At 37.3% G+C, this 25380-nt stretch overlaps 1 protein-coding gene and 1 long non-coding RNA gene across 3 annotated transcripts; one reads left to right on the top strand and one right to left on the bottom strand.

Annotated features, from left to right (window-relative positions):
• Window positions 1-6576: 6576 nt before the first annotated feature.
• Window positions 6577-9090, bottom strand: LOC124383156. Its single transcript, XR_006925224.1, has 2 exons — window positions 8958-9090; window positions 6577-6869 (listed from the first exon to the last, which is right to left on the bottom strand). It is a non-coding gene; the product is annotated as an uncharacterized LOC124383156 (long non-coding RNA).
• A 2148-nt stretch (window positions 9091-11238) lies between these two features.
• Window positions 11239-22128, top strand: LOC124382754 (CD209 antigen-like protein C). Of its 2 annotated transcripts, XM_046844976.1 has the most exons (6): window positions 11239-11442; window positions 15883-16054; window positions 16155-16421; window positions 19335-19480; window positions 21038-21144; window positions 21600-22128. In XM_046844976.1, the coding sequence occupies exons 1-6, from the start codon at window positions 11404-11406 to the stop codon at window positions 21742-21744; spliced, it is 876 nt and encodes a 291-aa protein (XP_046700932.1). In that variant the 5' UTR covers window positions 11239-11403; the 3' UTR covers window positions 21745-22128. The 2 variants fall into 2 exon arrangements, with proteins under 2 accessions (XP_046700932.1, XP_046700933.1); XM_046844977.1 differs by lacking the exon at window positions 11239-11442 and having other exon boundaries at window positions 15855-16054.
• The last annotated feature ends 3252 nt before the right edge of the window (window positions 22129-25380 follow it).

Raw genomic sequence — 25380 nt, 5'->3', positions numbered from 1 at the left:
AATTCAATCTGATTTATTTCAGACCCAATATCACAGAGGACATTTTCACAGCTGTGATCTGAAACCTGCATCTTTTACAGCTGTGTGATTTATTCCATCCAGCTTCACCTGGACACATTTAGGATTCTGATTCACCACCTGGACACCTGTAAGTCTGTGGAGCTCGTGATCACTAATAGAGTTAGACTTAAATGTCCTCATGCCTCGGTTAATTCAACCCATGAGTCAAAAACATCCTGATTACCTCATGCAGCTGTAAAAAAAAAAAAATTGACTGAGATGACAAGCGAAAGCTCAGGTGTTGTGACGCATCACTCTGATGGAGGTATCAAGCAAGAGGACGCACAGGAATGTGAGACACCTCCTTCATCTGAGGCGTGTGAGACGCCGGTGCACGTCGCGAGTCTGACCTCTGACCCCGCCATGCCTTTCGATAGACGCTTCTGTAAAAGAGAAGCAGATAAATCATGCACGTGCCCGTCTTGCAGCAAGACGTTTGTCACGCCGTCCCATCTGGCTCTCCACGTGTGCACACGTGGCGGTGACAGGAAGCACGAACGCAGCAGGTACAGATGCAGGAAGCACACGTGTGCCAAGGCGTTCGCTAGGCCGTCTCAGCTGGTGCGCCACATGGCCGTCCACGTGGGTGAGAAGCCCTTCAAGTGTCCGGATTGCGGCAGGTGTTTCGGACGCGGGTCGCACCTGGAGACCCATCGGCGGCTCCACACGGGCGAGAAGCCGTTCAAGTGCGGCGTGTGCGGCAAAAAGTTCACGCAGAAGTCCGGCCTCATCGTACACGTGAGAAAGCACACGGGTGAGCGGCCGTACAAATGTGACAAGTGCAGCGAGGCGTTTCGCACCGCCGCTCACCTCCTCTCTCACCAGGCCGTGGAGGCGGGAGAAGGCCGACACGCCTGCGCCACGTGCCACAAAAGCTTCAGGACCATTTCAGAGCTCAGACAGCATGAAAAAATTCACCGGGAGTCACATGATTCCCTCACACACACGTGCAGCGTGTGTTGTGGTGCTTTCGTTAGCAGCTCTGGTCTTCTCGGAGACACTGAGGACACGGTGTGTGTGTTTCACTGCAGAGTCTGTAACGTCGTTTTCACAGACATGGAAGCCTTCGGGGATCACTGCAAGAAACACCAGAGAGAGAGGAGCGTTTATGGAGAGGATGAAAACGAGGAGGAGGAGGAAGAAGAAGAAGAAGAAGAAGAGGAGAAAAAAAGAAAGAACAGCACGCGAGACCCGCCGTTTCGGCCGCACGTGGCAACGTCAGCAACGCGCTACTCATCCGAGGTCAGCACACGCTCTAAAACCAGAGCCAGGAGCAGCACTGAGGGATTAAATTGACTTTATATACGTGTGCGGTTATTATAATTTTTTTATTTTGCTCGTGTTCATGCACATCTTTTATTTATGTATTTATTTATTTATTATTTGGCCTCATTTATGAATCTATAGATTTTAAATCATAACTTTCTGTTCAGAAGTTCAACATTAGTTTGTGAACGTGTGTGTGTGTGTGTGTGTGTGTGTGTGTGTGTGTGTGTATATATATATATATATATATATATATATATATATATATATATATATATATATATATATATATATATATATATATATATATATATATATAAATATATTAACGTTAATAACAAACTAAAATTATTTTAACGTCACAAACGTTTTCAACATGCGATTAATGCATTTCTGTTTTTCATTTAAAATAATAATAAAAAAAACCTTTTTAAATTTATTTAACATTTATTCACGAAAATAAACTCCAGTTAAAGATTTTTTAATGTTAACATTTTTGCAAAGACTTTTTTAAACCCGTTAATTTTGACGGCCCTAATAAAGAAATACGCACATACACTGATCAGGCATAACATTATGACCACCTGCCTAATATTGTGTTGGTCCCCCTTTTTCTCCAAAAAACAACATTAACAGCATGAACTTCTTCAGCAGTTTGAGCTACAGGAGCTTGTCTGTTGGATCGGACCAGCCTTCGCTCTCCACGTGCATCAATGAACCTCAGCCGTCCACACACTCACAATCTAGCGCTTGTTATATTTGCTTAAATCCATACGGTCGTCTATTTTTCCTGCTTCTAACACATCAACATTGAGAACAAAATGTTTCAGATATTCAGTGTTTTTATATATATATATATATATATATATATATATATATATATATATATATATATATACAGTCAGGTCCATAAATATTGGGACATCGACACAATTCTAACATTTTTGGCCCTATACACCATCACAATGGATTTGAAATGAAACGAACAAGTTGACCTTTATTGGCAGACTGTCAACTTTAATTTGAGGGCATTTACATCCAAATCCGGTGACCGGTGTAGGAATTACAACAGTTTGCATATGTGCCTCCCACTTTTTAGGGGACCAAAAGTAATGGGTCAATTGGCTTTGCAGCTCTTCCATGGTTAGGTGTGTGTTATTGCCTCATTATACCAATTACAATTAGAAGATAAAAGGGTCCAGAGTTAATTTCAAGTGTGCTTTTTGCATTTGGAATCTGTTGCTGTCAACTCTCCAAGATGAGATCCAAAGCGCCGTCACTAACAGTGAAGCAAGCCATCATTAGACTGAAAAAACAAAATAAACCCATCAGAGATATAGCAAAACATTAGGCGTGGCCAAAACAACTGTTTGGAACATTCTTAAAAAGAATTAATGCACCGGTGAGCTCAGCAACACCAAAAGACCCTGAAGACCATGGAAAACAACTGTGGTGGATGACTGAAGAATTCTTTTCCTGGTGAAGAAAACACCCTTCACAACAGTTGTCCAGATCAAGAACACTCTCCAGGAGGTAGGTGTATGTGTGTCAAAGTCAACAATCAAGAGAAGACTTCACCAGCGTGAATACAGAGGGTTCACCACAAGATGTAAACCATTGGTGAGCCTCAAAAACAGGAAGGTCAGACTAGAGTTTGCCGAACAACATCTAAAAAAGCCTCCACAGTTCTGGAACAACATCCTATGGACAGATGAGACCAAGATCAACTTGTACCAGAGTGATGGGAAGAGAAGCGTATGGAGAAGGAAATGAACTGCTCATGATCCTAAGCATAACACCTCATCAGTAAAGCATGGTTGTAGTAGTGTCATGGCGTGGGCATGTATGGCTGCCAATGGAACTGGTTCTCTTGTATTTATTGATGATGTGACTGCTGACAAAAGCAGCAGAATGAATTCAGAAGTGTTTTGGGCAGTATTATCTGCTCTTATTCAGCCAAATGCTTCAGAACTCATTGGAAGGCGCTTCACAGTGCAGATGGACAATGACCCAAAGCATACTGCAAAAGCAACAAAAGAGTTTTTTAAGGGAAAAAAGTGGAATGTTATGCAATGGCCAAGTCAATCACCTGACCTGGATCCGATTGAGCATTCATTTCACTTGCTGAAAACACAACTGAAGGGAAAATGCCCCAAGAACAAGCAGGAACTGAAGACAGTTGCAGTAGAGCATCACCAGGGATGAAACCCAGCGTATGGTGATGTCTATGCATTCCAGACTTCAGGCTGTAATTGACTATAAAGGATTTGCAACCAAGTATTAAAAAATTGAAAGTTTGATTCATGATTATTATTCTGGCCCATTACTTTTGGTCCCTTAAAAAGTGGAAGGCACATATGCAAACTGTTGTAATTGCTACACCGGTCACCGGATTTGGAGGTAAATGCCCTCAAATTAAAGCTGACAGTCTGCAGTTAAAGCACAACTTGTTCGTTTCATTTCAAATCCATTGTGGTGGTGTATAGAGCCATAAATGTTAGAATTGTGTCGATGTCCCAATATTTATGGACCTGACTGGAGGTGGAGGTGTTAGCTCAGTGGTTAAGGCATTGGGCTTTGGATCAGAAGACCATAGGTTCAAATCCCACCACCACCAAGCTGCCACTGCTGGGCCCTTGAGCAAAAGCCCTAAAACCCTCCCCTGCTCAGTTTTAAGTCGCTCTGGATAAGGGCGTCTGCCAAATGCCGCAAATGTGTGTGTGTGTGTGTGTATATATATATATATTTATATAGTATTGAAAAATTATTCATTCCCCTTGAATATTTCCACATTGTGTCACATATAACCACAAACTGCGATACTTTGTGTTGGTCCATCGCAAAAACCTTAATAAAATACATTTAAGTTTGTGGTTATAACGTGCTCGTTTGCACATAAAATGCAACATTGATAATGTGTATCATTCTGTTCCTGTTGCAGTATATGCAGTACATCAGATTTTGATTCTAAGCTTTGTTGTATTTTGCTCGGTTTAAAATAGGACACTTGTTTTAAATGTATGTATTCTAGAGATTATTTATTTGTTATTTCATTCAGTGTAATTACATTTAATCCAGTGTTATTGTGTAGAAGGTCTCTTTGGTTGTTTTGAAGAAAAGTCATGAATCAGTCTCAAACACAACGAGTCAAAACGATGCGAAATCCACTGCAGTTTTAAATAAAAGAATACGATTTTATATATACACATTCTTATACCCCAGAACTCCTCAAATTTTGGACGCACCCCCACAGCCCCTATGGTACCTCAGTGAATTCCTCTACACATTTTCAGTTAAATACAATAATGTGTTTTAAAAGATTTTATGAAATTTGTTAGTGAAAACAGTTTAAAATGTTATTCCTAACGTTCCTGAACATTCGGTCCCGCTGCGGATCTGCAACTTGCTGTTAAGTTAGGTTTCAGAGGGGAACCCGCAAATTTTCCGAGCCGCAAGTTCCGAACCGCGAATTATCGGGGTTTGACTGTACACACATATACATCTACTGTATATAAACACACACTAAAGTTTGTGGACTTTTTTTTTTAAGTTTGTAGACTGTTTGAGTATCTCATCCAACATTTAATTCCCATTTGCTGTTAAAATAGCTTCCACTCTTCTGGAAAGATGTCCACAAGATTTTGGAGTGTGTTTGTGGAGATTCATTCAGACACAAGGGTGTTAGTAAAGTCAGGCACTTATGTAGGTGAGGTGAGGAGGCCTGGGGTGCAGTCAGCGTTCACATTTATCTCAAAGGTGTTCAATTGGTTTGACCCGTGTAAAGAATATCTTCATGGAGCTGGCTTTGTGCACAGGGGCATCATTATGCTAGAACATGGAGTTCAAGTGAAGGAAAAATTAAAAAATGTAGACAGCCTAAACATCTGTGTGCCTCCAGCTTTGTGCTGATCGTTTGGGGAAGAACCTCATGTGGCTGGAAAAGTCCATATATCTATATCTGTTTGAGCAGAAATGACACTACAGGGTCATACATGTGTGTAAACATACAAAAAAAGCACAAAAACTGACAAAGTAACAGCCCCTACAGAGGAGTGAATCTTTCACATGAGCAAAATGTTTACGATGTGTAAATCAATAGCACTGAATGGCAGGTATTACATTTGTGGAAGCCTGTTTGAGCTAAACAAAATATACAGTAACACAATTTATGGAAACTTAATTTAGATTTTTCAATCTCTGTGAGATTTTGTAAGTTCTATGGCGTATTATTATCACATTTATGCTGGGTTTTATTTGGAACTTTCACACCTCTAAAAGAGTTCAAACATTTTATTACTGTATTCATAGTGACCTTCTTTATGACCTTTAACCTTTCGAAAAACTTCTTCGAAGTTCTGAAATATAATTACCGTAATTTCCAGACTGTAAAGCTGAATTTTACAAATATTTTTATTTTTAACATAAATAAGCCGCACCTTGTGTATAAGCCTGAAACCAATGAACTTTACACAGGCTTTACCGAAAGACAGTGTCTGTTACACGGTGTAACGGGTGAAATATGTTGTGGCTCCTTTCATTTTTCCGGTATTACTGTGTGTGTGTGTGTGTGTGTGTGTGTGTGTGTGTGTGTGTGGAGACTGAGAATTATGTGCTCATTATTTTCTGATGCTCATTTCTAAGTTTCTTTGACTAACCCGTAACGCTGTTGCCAAGAAAAATAAAAAAGCACGAGTTTTGGAAACCTGTCTGTGCTTATATGATTTCTGTTGTAACTGGAGTTAGCGAGCTCTCCCTTCACCCAGACTCAACGCGTTACAACGGCTTGTATCTAAACAGTAGCCGACCAAGAAAGTCATTGTTCACTGTCTTCCTCCTTCCTTTCACAACTATTTCTTTTGGGAGTTTATCTTTTGGCGTCATTGTGCGTTTAAAAATCAACACTGGTGAAAGTTTTTCTCCCGATGCCGTGCAGCTCAGAACACAGGTGAAGTGCGCTTTTTCGTTTCCGTTCGTAAATTTCATTGGTCTACTGTTATGGGGTTCAGTTTTTTGGCTTGATGTTTGTGAAACCAGGAAAAACCCAGGAAAAATCCATAAATTAGCCGTTTCGTTGTTTTAGCCATGGGGTTCAAAACGTGGGAAAAAAGTAGCGGCTTATAGTCCGAAAAATACGGTACTCATTTTTTTTATTTAGTAAATAATGAGTTTAAACATCATTTTTTAAACCACATGACTACGTTTTTTACCCTCTTGAGCCTTAAATGGACACAATCATGACTGAATACTCGGTCCATGTTTAAAAACGTTTTATTTCAGCAGTTCTAAAAAAAAAAAAAAAAGGGAAAACATGTAGTCAAATTACAAAACAGTCATCATTAATGTCAGTATAAAACAGTGTGTTTTGATTGGCTGAGAGCAGAACACATTACATAGATGCAAACAGCAAAGTGTGTGTATATAAATATAAAAAAGTCAATTTGTTGGCTGAAGGCGTAACACAAGATAAAGAGTCTGGATTAATCCTGAGCTGAGGGTCACCTCCACATGCTCCAAACCTCCACCTCTAGACGCTTTGACTTCTTCTGTTTAAACATACAAACACACCAAACAGTATTAAATTAGATGTTACACACACAAAAACAAGATGATAGTATGACGCTAACACAGCTGCTTGCGAAATGGTGGAGAGTATCGGGTGAACTGCAGCAGGAAAAAGTGTGTGTCCAAAGTCACGGATGAAAGAGAAACTTCAGCACGGTGAGTAAAAACGCTATACTCCATATCGTGTGAAAATGGTGTAGTTTAATGAAGTGATATTGTGTAAACTGTAACTTCGGGAAAGTCGCACTGGATCTGTTCTGTCGAGACTCGTGAGCATCGGGTCGTTTACGACATCGTAATGGAATCAATTAAAACGGTGTGAACCATCACTAGATTTAAAAGCAGTAAACTATTACATTTTAAGTCACTGTTGTGTTTTTCAGCGAATGATTTTGTATATATAATTTAATTATTATACACAATTGTATTAATTATATGTTCTAGATGTTTAAATCTTCACAACTGAACACAATGTCTGGAAACTTTTTTACAAATTGCCAAAACAATGTTTTTATCTTTTATATTGATTTTTTTGAAGCATGGTTGTCAACTTTCCATCTGCAAGCATCATTTAAGGAGAAATCCCTTACAAACTCAAGAAGCACTATAAGCTTTATAAACTGTCAAAATGAAAGATAGTTAAACTTAATATGTGGCTTATGCATTTTTTTATACATAAATACCCTGGATTAGTGGTTTATATAGTTATAATAAGCAAAACAAAAAACAACAAAAAAAAAATACCATTAGATTAATTGATTATCAAAAGATTGATTATGCAGCATTATAGAAATTTGAAGGCAGATCTATCAGATAGATTCTCTGTTTATTTTAAAAGATTTGGATGATTCTAATTTGGCCAACTTTTATAAACCTTAAATTACATTTACATTTGCGGCATTTAGCAGACGCCTTCATCCAGAGCGACGTACAAAAGTGCTTTGAGTCTCTAGTAATGAATAAATCTACACTGGTACACAAGATTACACACTTAATATAAATATAACTCGAATTCTACAAAGCAAACTTGGAAAGTGCTAATTTAAGTGTTTCAGGAAGAGGAAGGTCTTCAGTTGTCGCTTAAAGATAATCAGGGACTCTGCTGTACGGACATCTAGGGAAGTTCATTCCAAAAATTACCAATATGTAAAGGAAAAAAATCCATGCTGTGCTTTTGTGTAAAAAAATAATCAAATGCGAGTCGGTGTAATGAGCTTTGGTGTATTAACAGTGACTCCATGTCGTTATTATTCTATAACAGCACTGCCATGAATTTTATTCCATTTATAACAAAGAACTTTGTCATTACGTTTTATTTATGTCAGACTTTTTAAATGTATAGTTATGTTATGTTGTTATTGCACAATGCTGTTATTAAGCATGTGTCAAACACCTACAGAATGCTCTGTTCCATCAGGTGTTCACTGGGGTTTCAGCCAGATACTGATGCTGATTGAACTTCACATCAACTCAAAGTGAGTTTGGAGAAAAATAAAAACTATACCAGGATAGTAAGTCTTCTGAATAACCTCAGATAAAGTGGTCTCGTTCCTTCTCTTTATACTTCACTCAGTAGTGATTGACACAGTCGCCCTAAAGGACGGATTTAAGGCGAAATGTGTATTTTTTCTGAGCAAAAAAGTGAAATGTATAAACCTCCCTCTCTGTTATAATAATTATGTACAGTATAAGTCGGGCTCATAGTGGAGTGCTGAGTGGAGCAGTAGGATCTGAGGGACTTGTGAGTGAGTGAGATCCATGAGTCCACGGATTCGGTCAATTCTAAGGATTTTAGTGGAAATCCAGAATCCCTGCTGACTCAAGGGACACGTGACATTCAGATCTGTTCAGTGATTCAGAAAAATTTGAATCTGTAAACGGATCCAGTCATCATCGTGTGTGTGTGTGTGTGTGTGTGTGTGTGTGTGTGTGTGTGTGTGTGTGTGTGAGTGTGTGTGTGTGTGTGTTACATTATAGTATTGTTACAGAGCTACATGTGTTACAGAGCTGTCTGTCTGTGTGTGATTTGTTGTAATGTAAATAATGTTATGTAATAAATAAACTCTGACCTGATCTGCTCCTGTAGCAGTAAAATCCTCTATCGCTATTAACTCCTGTGTAATAATGTTAGTGTGATTGTGTGTGTGTGTGTGTGTGTGTGTGTGTGTTCTCACATTCACTTATCTCCAACACACACACACACTCTGCACACATGGACAAACCGAAAAAAACAGGAAGTCTACTTCTGCCATTGTCATGTAGAAGTATGTGTGCATTTACTGACACCTAGAGGCAGGGTTCAGAATTACAGCCTCACATTTTAATACTGTGAGAAAATACAATATCATCAAATAGTTCTAAGAAAACCAAAGACCCCAGTGTAGAAACTCACTGGTTTCTCTATGATGTCCAAATGGTGTCCAGTAGATATCAGCATGTGATCTACAAGCTTCCAAAGTGTGTTTTTCGGTTCTCGTTGCTGTATCGGACTGATCAGCAAACTGATAAAGGCAACGAGTTACCAGTTATGACCCACAGGGTAACATCATTACAGGAACTATTAAATCCTAATACAAATTCCATGATGTTTTTTTATCAGGATAAAAGTGGATAAAAGAGAAAACTTGATGGGAATGCTTTTATGGTAGGAGAATGGTAAGAGACATAAAATAGAACCAACAGGAGTTTGAAAAATCTGACATGCATCTGGGAAAATCTTATGTGGACATTTAAGGGCAAGAATAGATGTTTGTTTGCTGGGGTACATTCTGTTTTTATGGAAAAAGAACCTTAAAGAAAATATTCTGAAGTCTATCAAGGAATTTCCGAGCAGTTTACTCTTAAAAACTGGATCTCCATTTAACACTATGTTGACTTCAAGAAATGGAATTATTCAAAGCACTGGATTGTTTTTCTTTGGCCATCAGTGAGTCCAGATCTAAATATCAACGAACACTTGAAGCAGATCACTGCAGCTACATTTATTGTTTATATGCAGCAAACTAGTTAAATGATAAAGAAATACCACAGGAATTGGACAGTGAATGAGTGGAGGAAAGTTCTGTGGACTGATGATTCAAAATGTGTTAGTTGTAATAGTTATTTAGAGAGTAAACAGTCGTCTGGAGTGATATCTATCATGGAACAACCTGCCCAGTCACCACACCCAAATCCTATTGATCTGCTCTGGGATGAAGTAGATTGTAAAGGAATCTCCAACTAGTAAAGAACAACACATCTGGCAAGTTTTACAAGAGACACAGCAAAGTATTTCAGCTGAACATTTGAAGAAATGAACTGTCCAGATGCAGAGAGTGTGTGAGGATTTTTCAATTAAAATAAAGTGAAACATCTGTACATTTATAGACTTGTTTGTACATTATTGAGTTTGTTGCATAGAAACCAAAGGGACATTTAGACATTTAGACATGTGTCTAAAACACGAGATGTTTCCAAATTTTTCATAGGCTCTGTATTCCTTAAATAAATAATTGGAGAAAACTTCTTTGACAACTAACATTTTAAATAAATGATGATAAAATAAAGAATTTCTAAAAACAAAAGATTTCATTGCCTAAGATTGTTCTTCAAATATTTGACACAGATATCAACTGCTCCTTAAAAAAAAAAAAAAGAAATTTAACCAGATAATCTGAATTCTAAAAAAATTCTGCTGGTAATTCAGGGTCATTTCAATATTTTCCATTCTATCTAATGATGTCTCAGGTATAGAAAAGAGAACACATTATAATTATATTCCATACTTGCTTGAAACATGTTCATAAATGGAGAATCATTTGTGCTAAACATTTTTTTTCATGTTTTTAAGAATGAAATATGACCGAGCCTACAGGACATTTTTATCCCCATACATAACTAACTCTTTCTTTCTTTCTTTCTTTCTGCCATCAAACTAAAAGCTAATTATTAGCGCAAGTGTTAAACAGGCATCTGGTTAAAGTGTCTGTAGTGCAGGGGGAAGAGGGAGAAAAAGGGAAAATAGAAAGCAGCTGATATGAGCCTGACTCATATCTATAATATGTTTCCGTCTCTACAAGCAGTTCAGATGCTTGTGTGTAATGTGTGGAGATACAGTAGCTAATGAGTCAACAAAGCCCTTGAAATTACTTTTGTTCTCATGCATCATGCACCCTGCATTGATTGTTCTGATGATGGAACAGAGTTGTGGTCCTTATCTCCGTTTGACTAGTATAGTTAAATATTAATGTCTGTTTGCACAACCTTCAGATCACATTTTTTTAATTTGACTCAAGGAAATGGAAAATAATCAGAAACCTGATATATATATGGACTGAGAGTCTCTTGTGTGCAACATTATACAGTTTGAAGCAGGTCAAACTCCCACTATATATTAAACTCCCATTTTCACCTTCCAAGAAAAAGAAGAAGAAGAAGGAGGAGAAGGTTCTTCACCACTAAGTGATATTTCTGACAAGGATTTCTATTTTCTATTGAGGTTTTGGATGATCAATTCATCAATACTGGTAAAAGTATATGATTCATGACAAGAAAAGAAAAAAAAACTGCATCCACGTGAGTACTATCAGTCACACACTCAGCACATTCTCAGAAGGGTGCTCTTCTTGAGGGTTAAAAAAATCCTTTGGAGCAAATGACCTCAACTAAACCTCATAAATTTTTTGCAAGCCCGAGTATTGACCACTTTGCTTACAGTTTACCTTTTAGAGGACCCCAAGAGCTGGGTTGCAACCCTGTACCAGGCTGTGGGCGAGTTGCTACCTGGTAGTAAGAACATTCTGAGGAAAATGTCTCATGTGAAACATTGTATTATTTATTGTAAGTTTTGCCCTTTAAGAGCCAATATCCAAATCAACATGAGGCAAAATTTAGACATCAACATTTCCACACTGCAAGAGCTTCAGCTAATTATTTATAATAATGTTAAACATCCATAACTTGATATTTCTTTAGTGGGAGAGATCATAAAAGATCAAGTGATCGTTATAATAAAGATACAGGTACTAACAAAAGAGAGAAAAAAAGAAAGCAGCCTATAACTAATAATATCTATAATAGGTTTTTATCTCTATGAGCAGTTTTCATGCTCCAAACAGCTTGTGTGAAATATATAGAGATACATTAGGAAATATCTCAATGAAGCCCTCGAAAAAATTATTATAATAATTAAGTGTTACAAAAAATGAATGTTAGTTCAAATGACGGACTGCAGTTGTGGTGCCGATATTCTGTTTAATAGTGTTTTTAAAGGTTACTGTCTGTTTGCACGGCCTTCAGATCACATTTTTTCAAAGACAACAATACATTTACTTGCAATCGATTTGATTCAAGGAAATGAGAAGTATTTTATTATTATTATTCCCACTTGTCCTTTATCTCACAATTGATAAATAAATACAATTTGAAGTTTTATTTGTCATATGTACAGATGTCAGTGACGTGACAATGAAGTTCTTAAATGAAGCTACAGAAAACTACAGCAAATATTAAATATTAAACAGGAAATAAGCTAAAATGTAATGAGGTGTATGAACGTTATAATTATTTATGTGTTTGCAGAAGTATTAAAGTAATTATATGAGGTATTTTTTTAGAAAATATGGAAGACTGAGGTGTACTATACTGTAGGTGTGCAAAAATACGATACTTTAATTTATATACGATAAGTATATCATTCAATATTTTATTTTAAAGCACTTAAACTTAATAGCAGTTGTTGTACAGTGACTTTTTTTGCTTTTTTCTCTTTACTTTTAAATGTCAATTTACATTTTTTATTTATTTAAAGCTGTTTATCACACAAACCTAGTCACCAAATGGTCTGATTTTGGCAATAATTGGAATAATCACTAGTAGTTTTAAATACAAGCAATATTCCAAATTACAGCATTTGGCAGACACCCCTATCCGGAGTGGCTTACAACTGAGCAAGTAAACGATTTGCTCATGAGAGATGCTTTAGCTGGTCTAGCTACTCTAGTTGGGCATGCAGATATATCCACAGTCCTTTATTTACTCAGGTAAGTCCCAAAAAAAACGGAAAAAAGAGAAAACAGCTCATTTTAAATACCAAAAATATCATTCCAAAAACTAAGGTCCAAAAGGTAACAAAAACGGAAACAGCTAAATATAATCCTCAAAGGCTCCGAAGGTAAAAAGCCAAGAAAAAGGTTACTTTTTATAATACAAGATTACTTCATATAATACCACTATAAAAAAAAAAAATTAAGATAAGATAAAATATACCTTTATTCGTCCTACATTGGGGAAATTTCTCAAGGAAAACTTTTTTGATCAGACTAGAGCATCAAGTCATTTAAACGTCTAGCATATTGGTCTGGTCAGTTTAAGCAGCACAGGGGGTTGTTCATCAGTTTGATCCTAGCCAAATCACCAAATCAGCTCAGGGTCACTACTGGTAGCATGAGCTGATACCTGGACCCTACAGACATTGCACAAGCAGTCAAACTCTTCCAGGATAGCACATCAATATGTGCCAGAAGGTTTATGTGTGTCCAAGGACAGTCTCAAGAGCATAGAGGAGATTTCAGGAGACAGGCAGTTACACTAGGAGAGCTGGACAGGACTGTAGGCAGTTTCTGGACAGGCAGTTTCTGGAGGATGAAGAATTTGATACCTTTGACTGGCCCACATGCTTGCCAAAGCTAAAGCCAATAAAACACCTCTGGAACATTGTTTCAGGTCCATCTGATGCCTCAGGCCAGGTCCAGATCTGGAAGAAGATACCCCAGGACATGCCCTGACGTCATACATGCATTCAAGCACGTGGGGGCCATACAAACTACTGAAAATCATTTTGAGTTGCTATAATGAAAGTTCAGCTAAATGGACTAGGCTTCCACATTTTTTCTCTTTGATTTTTAGGGCATGTGCATGCTTTGCCTCTCTGATGGGCCGGTACAGTTTGGCCCTCACTGTTCTTAGGGCCACCTTGTCGCCTGCCCTGAATGCAAAGTCTCAGGTCTTAAGCAAAAAGTTTTGAAAGTGTTCCTTTATTTATTTATTTTTTGAGCAGTGCATTTAGTCTTTCTCCAAAGGGCACAGCAAAGATCCAACTCAAGCACTAAGACTTACAAGGGGGGAGACTTGGTACACAGAAACTCATGTCCACGACATAACATAGCAGGGTGCATGGGAATAAAGGACATTACAAAGTCAAGTCAAGTCAAGTCAAGTTTATTTGTATAGCGCTTTTCACAACAGACATTGTCTCAAAGCAGCTTTACACAAATCAACAGTGATGGTGAATGGTGTGCATTTGTCCCTGATGAGCAAGCCGTGGCGACTGTGGCAAGGAAAAACTCCCTTAGATGTTATGAGGAAGAAACCTTGAGAGGAACCAGACTCAAAAGGGGAACCCATCCTCATCTGGGTGACATCAAGAGTTTGATCATAAATCTTTCAACAATACAGAACACTGGAGAGTGGGAACTAACATGATTACTGGAGTATAAGATTATAAGTAATGTTCTTTCTGCAGTCTTAAACAGTCTATATGGTTAGTAGCTCCGAGTTTTATAAGCTCAGCATTTGTGATCACCACAGATCCAGCATCAGCTTCTCCATGCCAGAGCCTTTAAACACTCCAGGAGGTCCAATGTCAAAACTCCACACATGTAGCGGGATCCAAATGGCACTGGTACGTCTCTAGATGGTTCAGGATGTTTGTGAGTTCGGCATCTACTTCTTTAAAGGTCCGTAATCATCACGAGGTGGGAGGTGACTGAGCTGGAGCAACCTCAGGATGCCTCGGGATGGGGAGAGAAAGAGAAGCAGTGGAGAGGAATTAGCGTAGCTGCTGTTCATGATATTAACAGCACAAGTTGATAATGTGCATGTGATCAGATGTTCTGGAGCACAAGGTTATGATGTGATGTGTGTTATGTGTAGGCTTTGCTAAAAGATACGTTTTAATCTACACTTAAATTGGGTGAGTGTGTCTGAGCCCCGAACACCGTCAGGAAGACTATTCCAGAGTTTAGGAGCTAAATGTGAAAATGCTCCACCACCTTTAGTGGACTTTGCTATTCTAGGAACTACTAGAAGCCCAGAGTTTTGAGATCTCAGGGAGCGTGGCGGATTGTAGCGTGTTAAAAGACTGGATAGATACACGGGAGCCAAACCATTTAGCGCTTTATAAGTGAGAAGTAATAGTTTGTAGTCTATTCGAATAACAAAATAACAAAGCAGCAAGCAAAACACAAACATGTAAAACAAAATCATAACAGCCACATAACAGATATAAAATATGAGCAAAAAAAAATCTCTCAAACAAAGGGCTTACACCGGAAACTCAGGAAATGGCGGAAGAGAACTAGAGGACCAAATGAAAGAGAGTAGACAAACTAGGAAGGAACAGCACACATGGGACCATGTAGCATTTAGATAAGGAAAATTAATGGGGAAGATCTGACGAGCTGACAAAAAAGGGGAACTCAAATACATGGGGATATTGAGACACAAGTGAAAACCTAAAGCACCTCTTAAGCACACTGAGCAGGGCCCACTGGCAGCATCTGGTGGTGAAACACAGTAAGTGCAGTCATGGGCAATTTTCAAGATCAGATTCAAGGTTCAAGATTTTTTTTTATATAATATTTATATAAAGTAGTTATATTCAGGATACTTGCAGTAAGAATATAAAACTTGCAGTAAAATGAATATTTTGCCTTGAGATGAAAAATTATATTGACAGAATCCTGATGCAATAGTACAAACACGCTCCTGTGATCAAATCCTGTTTAATATTTTTGCGGTGTCTACATAACTGGTCATTAATTATTAATAAACTAAGATGTATTATTTTTAAAAATAGGGTTTGGGTGGTGATATTCCATTCCAGTAAATGTACTGTATGCAATTCAGTGTGAGCAAAATTACTGAAATAAAATCTATAGAAACATGCATCTGAAGTGCATGCTGGACAGAGATTTGCATTACGAATACATTTTATGGCTCTTTGTTTATTTCCAGCATTTAAAAGAAACATTAAAGATGGCTGAATCAGCTTGTGCAAACTCAAGATTTCCAGTAGTTAGAACTTCAACCATTGTAAAGGACAATGAGAATCCATATGAAGGTATCTACATGAATGAAGGCACAGAAACTCAAGTGAACAAAAGCAATAAAAGAACTATGACTTCAGGTACGCTCACACACATAGCAACCCCACTACATTAAACTTCAACATCCCACATTGTAATTGCAGTATTTCATGTAGATAATTGGATTTTTTTCACTGCTAGTTTCAGAACCCTGCACTGCAAGATTCAGATGTTACACACTAGCTGTGGTTTTTCTGCTGAGTCTGATTGTTATCTTACTGGCTGTCGTCGCAATACCTTGGATCAAATTCAACAACCTGACTAAAGAAAGAAACCAGTTACAGAGAAGTTACAACAACCTGACTTTCGAGAGAGACCAGTTAGAGGCCAGTTACAAACAAGTGGCTGAAGAGAGAGACCAGTTTCAGATGAAGAGAGATGAACTTCAGAAGAAGCTTTCTCAATTGAGTAAGTGAATGTATGGTATCTTTAATGGGATGAAGCAGATTTGTGGTGGGTTGAAACACTACTTGTGTATACAGTGCCTGTTAGGATTATTATAGTTTTACAAGTTTGTATTTAATTTCAGTGCTGTATAATTCCTGAACTGTAATATGTAGTGAAATCATTGATATTTGTAAAATCTTATTTAACAAATTATTGATCAAATGACAAAATTATCTAATGTCTAACAAGCTACATGCAATACATGTCATTCCAATAAATAGACACCTCAACCTACTATCTGGAACTGATTACTATGCAATTACTTTTTTTTTATCAGAGATGGAATCAGAAACAGAGTCTCCAAAGTCTCCCAAATGGTCCCCTGTCTTTTCCTACCTTGCATTTTAGCCATTAGTGTTCTACAGAGGTGGCAAAGTACACACATCCTTTACTTAAGTAGAAGTACAGATCCTCATGTTTTAAAATTCTCGGGTAAAAGTTGAAGTACTGATTATACATTTTTACTTAAGTGAAAGTAAAGAAGTTTTGGCTCAGACATGTACTTCAGTAAAAAGTAGTTATTACTTCTACCTGTTTTAGCTGTTAACTGGACCTCACATCATGATAGATAGATAGAGAGAGAGAGAGAGAGAGAGAGAGAGAGAGAGAGAGATAGATAGATAGATAGATAGATAGATAGATAGATAGATAGATAGATAGATAGATAGATAGATAGATAGATAGATAGATACACAGCAACAAAATGCAGTTTGGCATCTACCAGAAGTGCAAAAAGTAGCAATCGTGCAAATAGTACAGATAAACATGTATCATATTTACAGCATGTGATATGTATGTAAGCATATGTACAGTGATTAAATATAAAGGCTATATCAGTGCAGAGATGTGTGGACATCATTAAGAGCCTTTGCTATGTTTCCACACGGACAGTTAATGAGGTGATACCGGAGAAAGTGCACCACTTTAAATCAAGTCAAGAAGCTTTTATATATAATTATAGACATTTTACAGATTTGAATGTTGTATTGTTTTTATCTGTACGATCAATAAAGACAGTAATTTAAGTTCGTGTCGCCATTATGAGGGAAAAACCCACAAAACGCCACCCAGAGGATTAATTGTGTAAAACATGGTGGATTTGGTGTTTAATTTGAGACTTACGAAATAAAACAAAAGTTTACTGATTAAAAATATTTTTATCTGGAGTTTATTTATTTATATTACATCTAAGTAAAGAAGGGACGTAGTAGATAAATGTATTTTTGCCGAAGGTTTTAATTTTGCCTCTTTTATATTTGTTATTTATGTATTTATATTTTTTATAAAAATGGTAAAAACAGAAATGCACACTGAATTTTGTGCCATTTAATATAATTTTTATTTTGACAGCCCTAATATTTATATTTTAATACAAAACTAATTAAAAATGTTGTTACCTAATGAATGTGTCCAGGCTGAACATCCACATATAGAACACAAGCAGAGAAAAGATGATGATGATCATGTGATCAGGAATGTGTCTGTTCTCAGTCATGTTTACATCACTGACTCCCTCTGTCTCATCCACGTAAACCCCAAAGTTCTTACCACCTTCTGCCTGCTGATTCTTAGCTTCGTAAACTAGTCATCTGTGGTGAGTGAGAGTCAGGACTTTATACACCAGTGGATTGAAAAAGACAGTAAATCGGTTGTTCGGCTGAAATCGGCGCACAGTGAAAATAAAAAATATATATTTCACCAAATCAATGAATTAAAACTAAGGTAACAAGTCTGTTTTGAAAATGTAAGAAGTAGAAAGTACAGATATTTGTGTAAAAATGTAAAGTTGTCTGAAAAATAAATAGTGGAGTAAAAAACTGATACCAGAAAAATCTACTTAAGTACAGTAACGAAGTATTTGTACTCCGTTACTTCCCACCTCTGGTGTTCTATTAATTCTAATACCCATTACTCTTGCCATGACAGCATACTGCACTCAGAGCCTCAAAAAACACTAAGTGGATGGACAAATATGGACAAGTAAGAGGGAAGTAGTAGCTCAGCGGTTTAGTCATCAGACTTTGGATCTAAAGGGTGTGTTTTTAAATCCCAGCCACACCAATGACCACTCCTGGGCCCCTGAGTAAGACCCTGAACCTCATCGCTGCTCAATTGTATGAATAAGAAACTTGTAAACCACTCTAAAGTCGTCTACCAAATGCTGTAAATATAATTTAAAATATAAATGTCAGTCATTTATGGACTTCAGATCAGAAGGTCTTGTTGTATATGACTGTAGGAATATTGCAAGTCAATCTGAAGCATTAGTTATAATTAAAAGATTATTAAAGAGTTGCATGAGTGATTACCCGGTCAATTGCACATCCTGGGAAGGGGCAGAGTTTGCGTTATAAAAATAGAGGTCAGACTCGAGTGAGAATTCCACTATGGTGCGAAAGGGAATTTATTATAGTGAGTATATTGTTTGTACCCTACGCATATCTATTATATTTGTCCTCCTTTCTTTTCTATTTTTGTTTTTGTCTTTGTCACTTTTAGGTCACTGCTCTATATACAGTATAGAAACCTATACCACCACCTTTACAGTTTTGTACATATTTTTGGTATATACACATAACCTGTTGTGCTGTGTGTATATACAGCCTTTTTCTTCAAAACAATCCCTTTCGCTACCCAAACCAGGTCTCCAGGGGTTTTGTATGACAGTATTTTATAGTAAAATATTACATACAGACATGTGGTTTAGTGGACTTATAGTCTAGCATATGTGTGTATGTGTGAATGAGAACATGACTGTATCCTTGTGGTAAAAAATTATTCCTGGTTGTAAGGAACTGTAAAAAAAAAAAAAGCTAAATGAATTAATTGATGGACTGGATTGTTTGTTTGTGTTTTAATCTGTGTTCTGTACAGAGGAAGATATTAACACACCAGGATGGAGATACTTCAACTCCAGTATTTACTACATCTCTACTGAGAAGAAGAGCTGGAGTGAAAGCAGACAGGACTGCAAGAGAAGAGGAGCAGATCTAGTGATTATAACCAGCCGAGAAGAACAGGTAAAAAAGGACAAAATGCTTGAAAATACAATAAATTATTCACATGTTGTGAGGTGGGGCCTCCATTGATCAGACTTGGTTGTCTAGCACATCCCACAGATGCTTGATTGGATTGAGATTTGGGGAATTTGAGGCCAAGTCAACACCTCAAACTCATAGTTGGGATCCTTAAACGATTCCTGAACCATTTTTGCTTTGTGGCAGGGCACATTATTCTACTGAAAGAGGCCACAGCCATCAGGGAGTAACATTTTTATCAAAGGGTTTACATGGTCTGTGAAAGTGCTTAGGTAGGTGGTAGGTGGTAGTAACAACCACATGGATGGCCAGACCCAATGTTTCACAGCAAAACATTGCCCAAACATCACATTGAGCTACAGAAGCTCGTCTGCTGGATCAGACCACACGGGCCAGCCTTCGTGCACCATATGCATTGATGAGTTCCCTCCTTGGAGCACTTTTTATAGATACTGACCACTGCAGAATGGGAACACCCCACCATGGCTGCAGTTTTAGAGATGCTCTGACCCAGTCGTCTAGCCATCACAATTTGGCCTTTGCAACACTTGCGCAAATCTTTATGCTTGCCCATTTTTCCTGCTTCTAACACATCTACTATAGGTTGGATTTTCAGTTTATGTTACTATCCAATTAGATTTCAGGTGACATGCTGCTGAGATCGAAGGAAATTGCTGTAAAGCCGACATTGTGAACACTGCAGGCATCATATTGATATTACGTGATCATATTGATATTATATTGTTTCTTCAAACTGTTTCTGTAACCAATTGGATTGCGACCTCTCCGAGGCCCTCTCGACGGCATCTAAACATGTCTGCATTCTCACATCTTTTGATTGAAAGGTCAGGGCTTGATTCAGTCAGTTCAGGGTGGAATAATTCAGTTAGAACACCACTGAAGGCCTCGGTGTGAAATACACAGCCCACCACTGATGTCTATGTATATTCTAACTTATCAGAATACAATCAATATTACAGGAACAGTTCCTCAATAATTACTAACAACTATGATATAATACTATGATGACTGAAGTGTAATAATTTAGTAATCAATATTACATTCCAATGCTAAATAAAAAATATTTGCACAACTGTTTTAATCTCCTACTATAGTTATTATTATAGCAGTAATTTCTGATAAAGTCTGATGTCTTAATAATGTGTTAATTCTGCTTAATATTCACTTCCTCTTTTTATCACCTTTATTTACTTATTAAACACAATGTTTATGTTTATTATTGGTGGTGGATTATGTGAAGCATCTGCTGTACAATTTATTTATATAAGTTGTTACTATAGAAACAATATAATAGAATGGCAGCATAAATATATACTTATTATTCATGTTCTGACCAATCAGTTTTGACAATCAAGATTTGAGCTGTGGTTTTATTGTTCTCATTAATTTAATAAAGAAAGACAGTTCACTTTTTTGACCTGTATATTGTTATACATTATACAACATTAATATATGTTAATGTATAACATTAAAAAATAAAAAAACAGAATGTCTAACCAGTTGTACTTTCTTCACCAGGACTTTGTTGAGGTGTGGAGAGGTGGTCAAGGTGCTTGGATTGGTGCAAATGACCAAAAGATTGAGGGAGTCTGGAAATGGGTGGATGGTACATCAGTGACTAGTGGGTAAGGGATCACTATATTAGAATGACCCTGTGAAATTGATATCTGCTTCACAATCAGTTCACAGTTCAAATGTATTGTGTAAGTCTGTTGTTTGCTCAACAAACATTCTCACTCTCCGGTGTTTTATATTGTTTTTAAAATTTATAATCACACTCTTGATAATCACCCAAATGAGGATCGGTTCCATTTTTAAGTCTGGTCTGGTCAAGTCAAGGTTTCCTCCCCATATCATCTAATGCAGTTTTTCCTTGCCACAGTCACCACAGTCTTTATCATCAGGGATTAATACACATAATTATATAAATAAGGTTTATAAATAAGGTTCGAGAAGTTCACTTTGAGTTAATGTTTCCATTGACTATAATGACATTACATTTAAATAGTGATCTAGGCTGTTTATTAGGTAGGCTGTTTACTGTTTTGTTTGCTTGTTCACTGGTTCTCTTCTTCTTTAGGTTCTGGAGTAGAGGAGAACCCAACAACAAAGGTAATGAGGACTGTGCTGTATCTGGCTATCGGTCTGAACCTGTGCCAAACTGGTTTGATGTTTCCTGTAGTTCCCAAAATATTTGGATCTGTGAAAAGAACATTAATAGCTAAATTGTGGCAAATAAAAAACATTTATTTTGGATAATTTCCATCATACAGTATATTTTGGAAAAAAATAAAAAACCCTGAGTCTATAGTCAAGTAAAAGGTTTAGCTTTTGTTTTATGGACTTTCTGATATAATTTGTGACAATCTAAATTTTTACATGATGGAGAATCTAATCCTTGTATTATTTTCCACAATAATAATATAAAAACTCCACCATATAACAATCACTATTTTGCCTTAAATGTCCACGATTAAGCTGAAGATGGTTCTGCCTACTATTAAACCTTGACTAGTTATACAACTAAAACATTGTGTTTTGTTGAATTAACTTTATTACAATGAAAAAGTATTCTTGGCACCTTGAAAAATTAGAGATACTGTGTTCGTTCCGGTCCTCCGCACGTTTGATTTGGCACATGTTTTTACAATGGATGCCCTTCCTAACGCAACCCTCTTCAATTTATCCGGGCTTGGGACCGGCACTAAGAGTGGCTGGGATGGGTTCCCTGACCGGGATCGAACCCGGGCCGCAGCGGTGAGAGTGCCCCATCCTAACCACTAGACCACAAAATCCCAATAACATTACAAAGCATGTTAAAGATGTGATGGAGCGGGGCCCAGTGGGTAGAGTGGCAAGAAAGAGAGATTAAGAATAACCAGAGACACTTCGATGAAGAACTGCTGCCAAGTGATCCTCCAGCAGCAGCTTCATCCAGGAAATTGGGCCAATGTCACAATACCCACTTTACCATTCCTGTCTGGAGTCAATTGTTGAATCGCTCCAGTAACACCAGTTTTATGAACTGCTTTGGGTCCATCAACAACTGCCCTGACTGAATGTCATCAACTATATGTACCACTAAGTATAACAATAGCCTTTTAATTGGTAGAGTGTGTTATGGCTACATAAATGGTTATTGTCTCCCACCATCAGAAAGAATTTGGCCCACAATGTCATTGTACTTGGAATAAAATGATTGAGATACCTGAAATGCTATAAAATGAGTATATCCAAAGTTTAAGTGGAAAAGTGACCGACACATAAGTACAGTAAATGTTTTCATCTTTAAGATCACAGCTACTGTCCAGGGAATATTTATGCATAAGGTTTTAACCTGAAAGAGGCTCTGCTATCAATGAAAATTGGCCAGAACCTTTGAAACCTTAAACCCAAACGTAAGCCATGGATGGTACTATTGCTGCTAAAGGAGTTTGCAGTGCAAAATGGGAGTTGAATAATAAATGGTGTTTTATGATGTATTAAAAGAATTGCAAGGTGGATGCTCCAAATAAACGCATAAGTTGTCTGTAAGGAGATATTCAATTAACATGTATCAGAGTTAACAAGTTGTATCAGAGTATTATAGTTCAAAACATGCCATATTTACACTGTTTAATTTAATAAATACTCATATGGAATATGTGTAACGGTTGATCTGGTAAAAGTACTGTATATAATGTGAGTTAATGTCACTGGATGTCAGGCCAATTAATGATTGTACAAAAGACGTTTATATAACATACAAATACAGTTACTACACACTGCAGCTTTGGCTTCATTCTTTTGCAGTGTCAGCTTTTACAGCTTTTCTCTGTTTCTCTACCAAATACATGACCATTGACTGGTTAGATTAAATTGCCTTTATTTTTGAATAGACTGATTTATTTATGTTTATGTTTTATGTTTTGTCATGATTTTTTTTAACGGAAATGCATGATTTATGTTAATCATGCATTATTTATCAATATGACTTACATTTACATGTGATTTTGTGGTTAATTATACATATACTGTATGTATTGTGTATATACATTTATGTATCACACATTATGCAGATGTGTCTGCGTTTTTGATTTTCAGTTTTAGTTTTTCTTAAATGACATTTTTTTGGTGGAATCACAAATCAAACTACTTCTTGTTTATCATCTTTACCAGCCAGTTTCCACATCTACATAAGAATAGAAATGTCAGCTTCCTGGTAGAAGCGAAGAAGAGATAAGAAAAAAATGTGTTAAAATCACACACAGTTTCTCAGAATTGAAAGCTAAGGAGGGGACAGTAGAGACCCTTCAACTTATTATCTTTTTGAGCAAATATCAAAATTAAACAGTGGACATTAAAGCTCTAAGTGTCTTCTTTTTAAAGATGTTTAATGTGTTTAATTGTGTATGTAGCCCACTTTTATCAGGAACTGTTAACATTTCAAGTTATGTAGGGCATTTCAGCCGAGAGTCCCCAAATCTGTGTCGAAGGCTAACAGGTTAAACACAAAGTAATTTTTAAACACTATTTAATTGAAGTCAGACCAGCACTAACTGAATATATCACAAGGATTTCTGAAATAAATAACAAAACAAGCTGAATAATATATTCACAATCAAAAACTAAAGTGGCTTCTGCATCTTTGAGCTCCTAAAAATTTTTCTTTCACATCTTAAGTATGAAAACTATCAACAATGTACAACAGAACACCGGGTTAGCTTCTAGCTTCGTCGAGGCGTGGAGTTTCTGGAGGAGCTTCAACAGATTGGAGTTGCTGCTATCGCAGTAGATACGACCTTCGAACCAGAAAGACACAGCTTACATTTGACTCAAAAGTTTTTGTCTTTATGCTCAACTAAAGGGAAATAATGAGCATATTTCCACTTTGAGAAACTCGTCTTGCTCTCGCCTCGACTCGCACAGACCTGAATAAACGGAGACACGCCCACAGTGCGTCTTCTTCGTGTTTACAGTGGTTCATCCACCATTTCATTTAAAAAGTAACTGCGCTACTGCCCAACACTGCTGATGAAAAACTTCTGCTTAGTGAACCTCCAGGAGCATCTTGTCCAGGAATGCAGGCCGATGTCACTAGACCCACTTTGCCATTCCTGTCTGAAGTGAATCGCTCCAGTATCACCAGCTTTTACTGGTGATACTTTCACCAGAATTACTGTTTTGTTTTCCTTTATTCTCCACTCTTCGTCGGCCGTGTTTCTATTTTTTCTTTTTGGAAGAGTGCTTTTCTTAATGTTTTAAAGCAGTGAATAGAGGCCATTCTCAGCAGAATTGTGAACACACTACAGTCTACTGAAAGACATCTAGTTATAGGAGACTTTTTTTTTTAATGTGAAATTCACTAGGCCTTTAGGGGCACCAGTAGCTCAGGTTAGGTGTATACTGGGAAAAGAAAGAATGAAATAAAATGTTCAGTAATATTATGACTTTCCTTTTCATTATTTTGTTATCTTCAATGTGTTCAGGCGGACCCAATATGAAAGCACTGTCACACTCTTCAAGCTGCTAGATCAGCATATTTTTCTACTCTCATTGAAGATAAGCATAATTCTGAATTTTTTTTCAGTTATGATATCAAAATTAACTGGGAATAAAAGCACCGCACTAACACATACCTTTCATAGGCAGTGATGATTTCTGAGGCTGAGTAAGAGTATGAGCCTTGGAGGGGGGCATAGCTGGTAGTTCTCTGACATTCCCCCCTCCTCCAGGGGTGGCTCCTAATGCCCCACTTGATTCTGCTTCTCCTGGTCTGGAGCTAGGAAGGGAGGAGGGCAGAATGCCTGCAACACGACAGGTCGTGAGGGAGCCGTATGGATCCTGTATGGGTACATAACCAGAACCATAACTAGGGGAGA

Source organism: Silurus meridionalis, chromosome 3, assembly GCF_014805685.1.
Source record: "Silurus meridionalis isolate SWU-2019-XX chromosome 3, ASM1480568v1, whole genome shotgun sequence".
NCBI classification, from domain to species: Eukaryota; Metazoa; Chordata; class Actinopteri; order Siluriformes; family Siluridae; genus Silurus; species Silurus meridionalis.
This window is presented reverse-complemented; position numbering and strand designations above follow the sequence as displayed.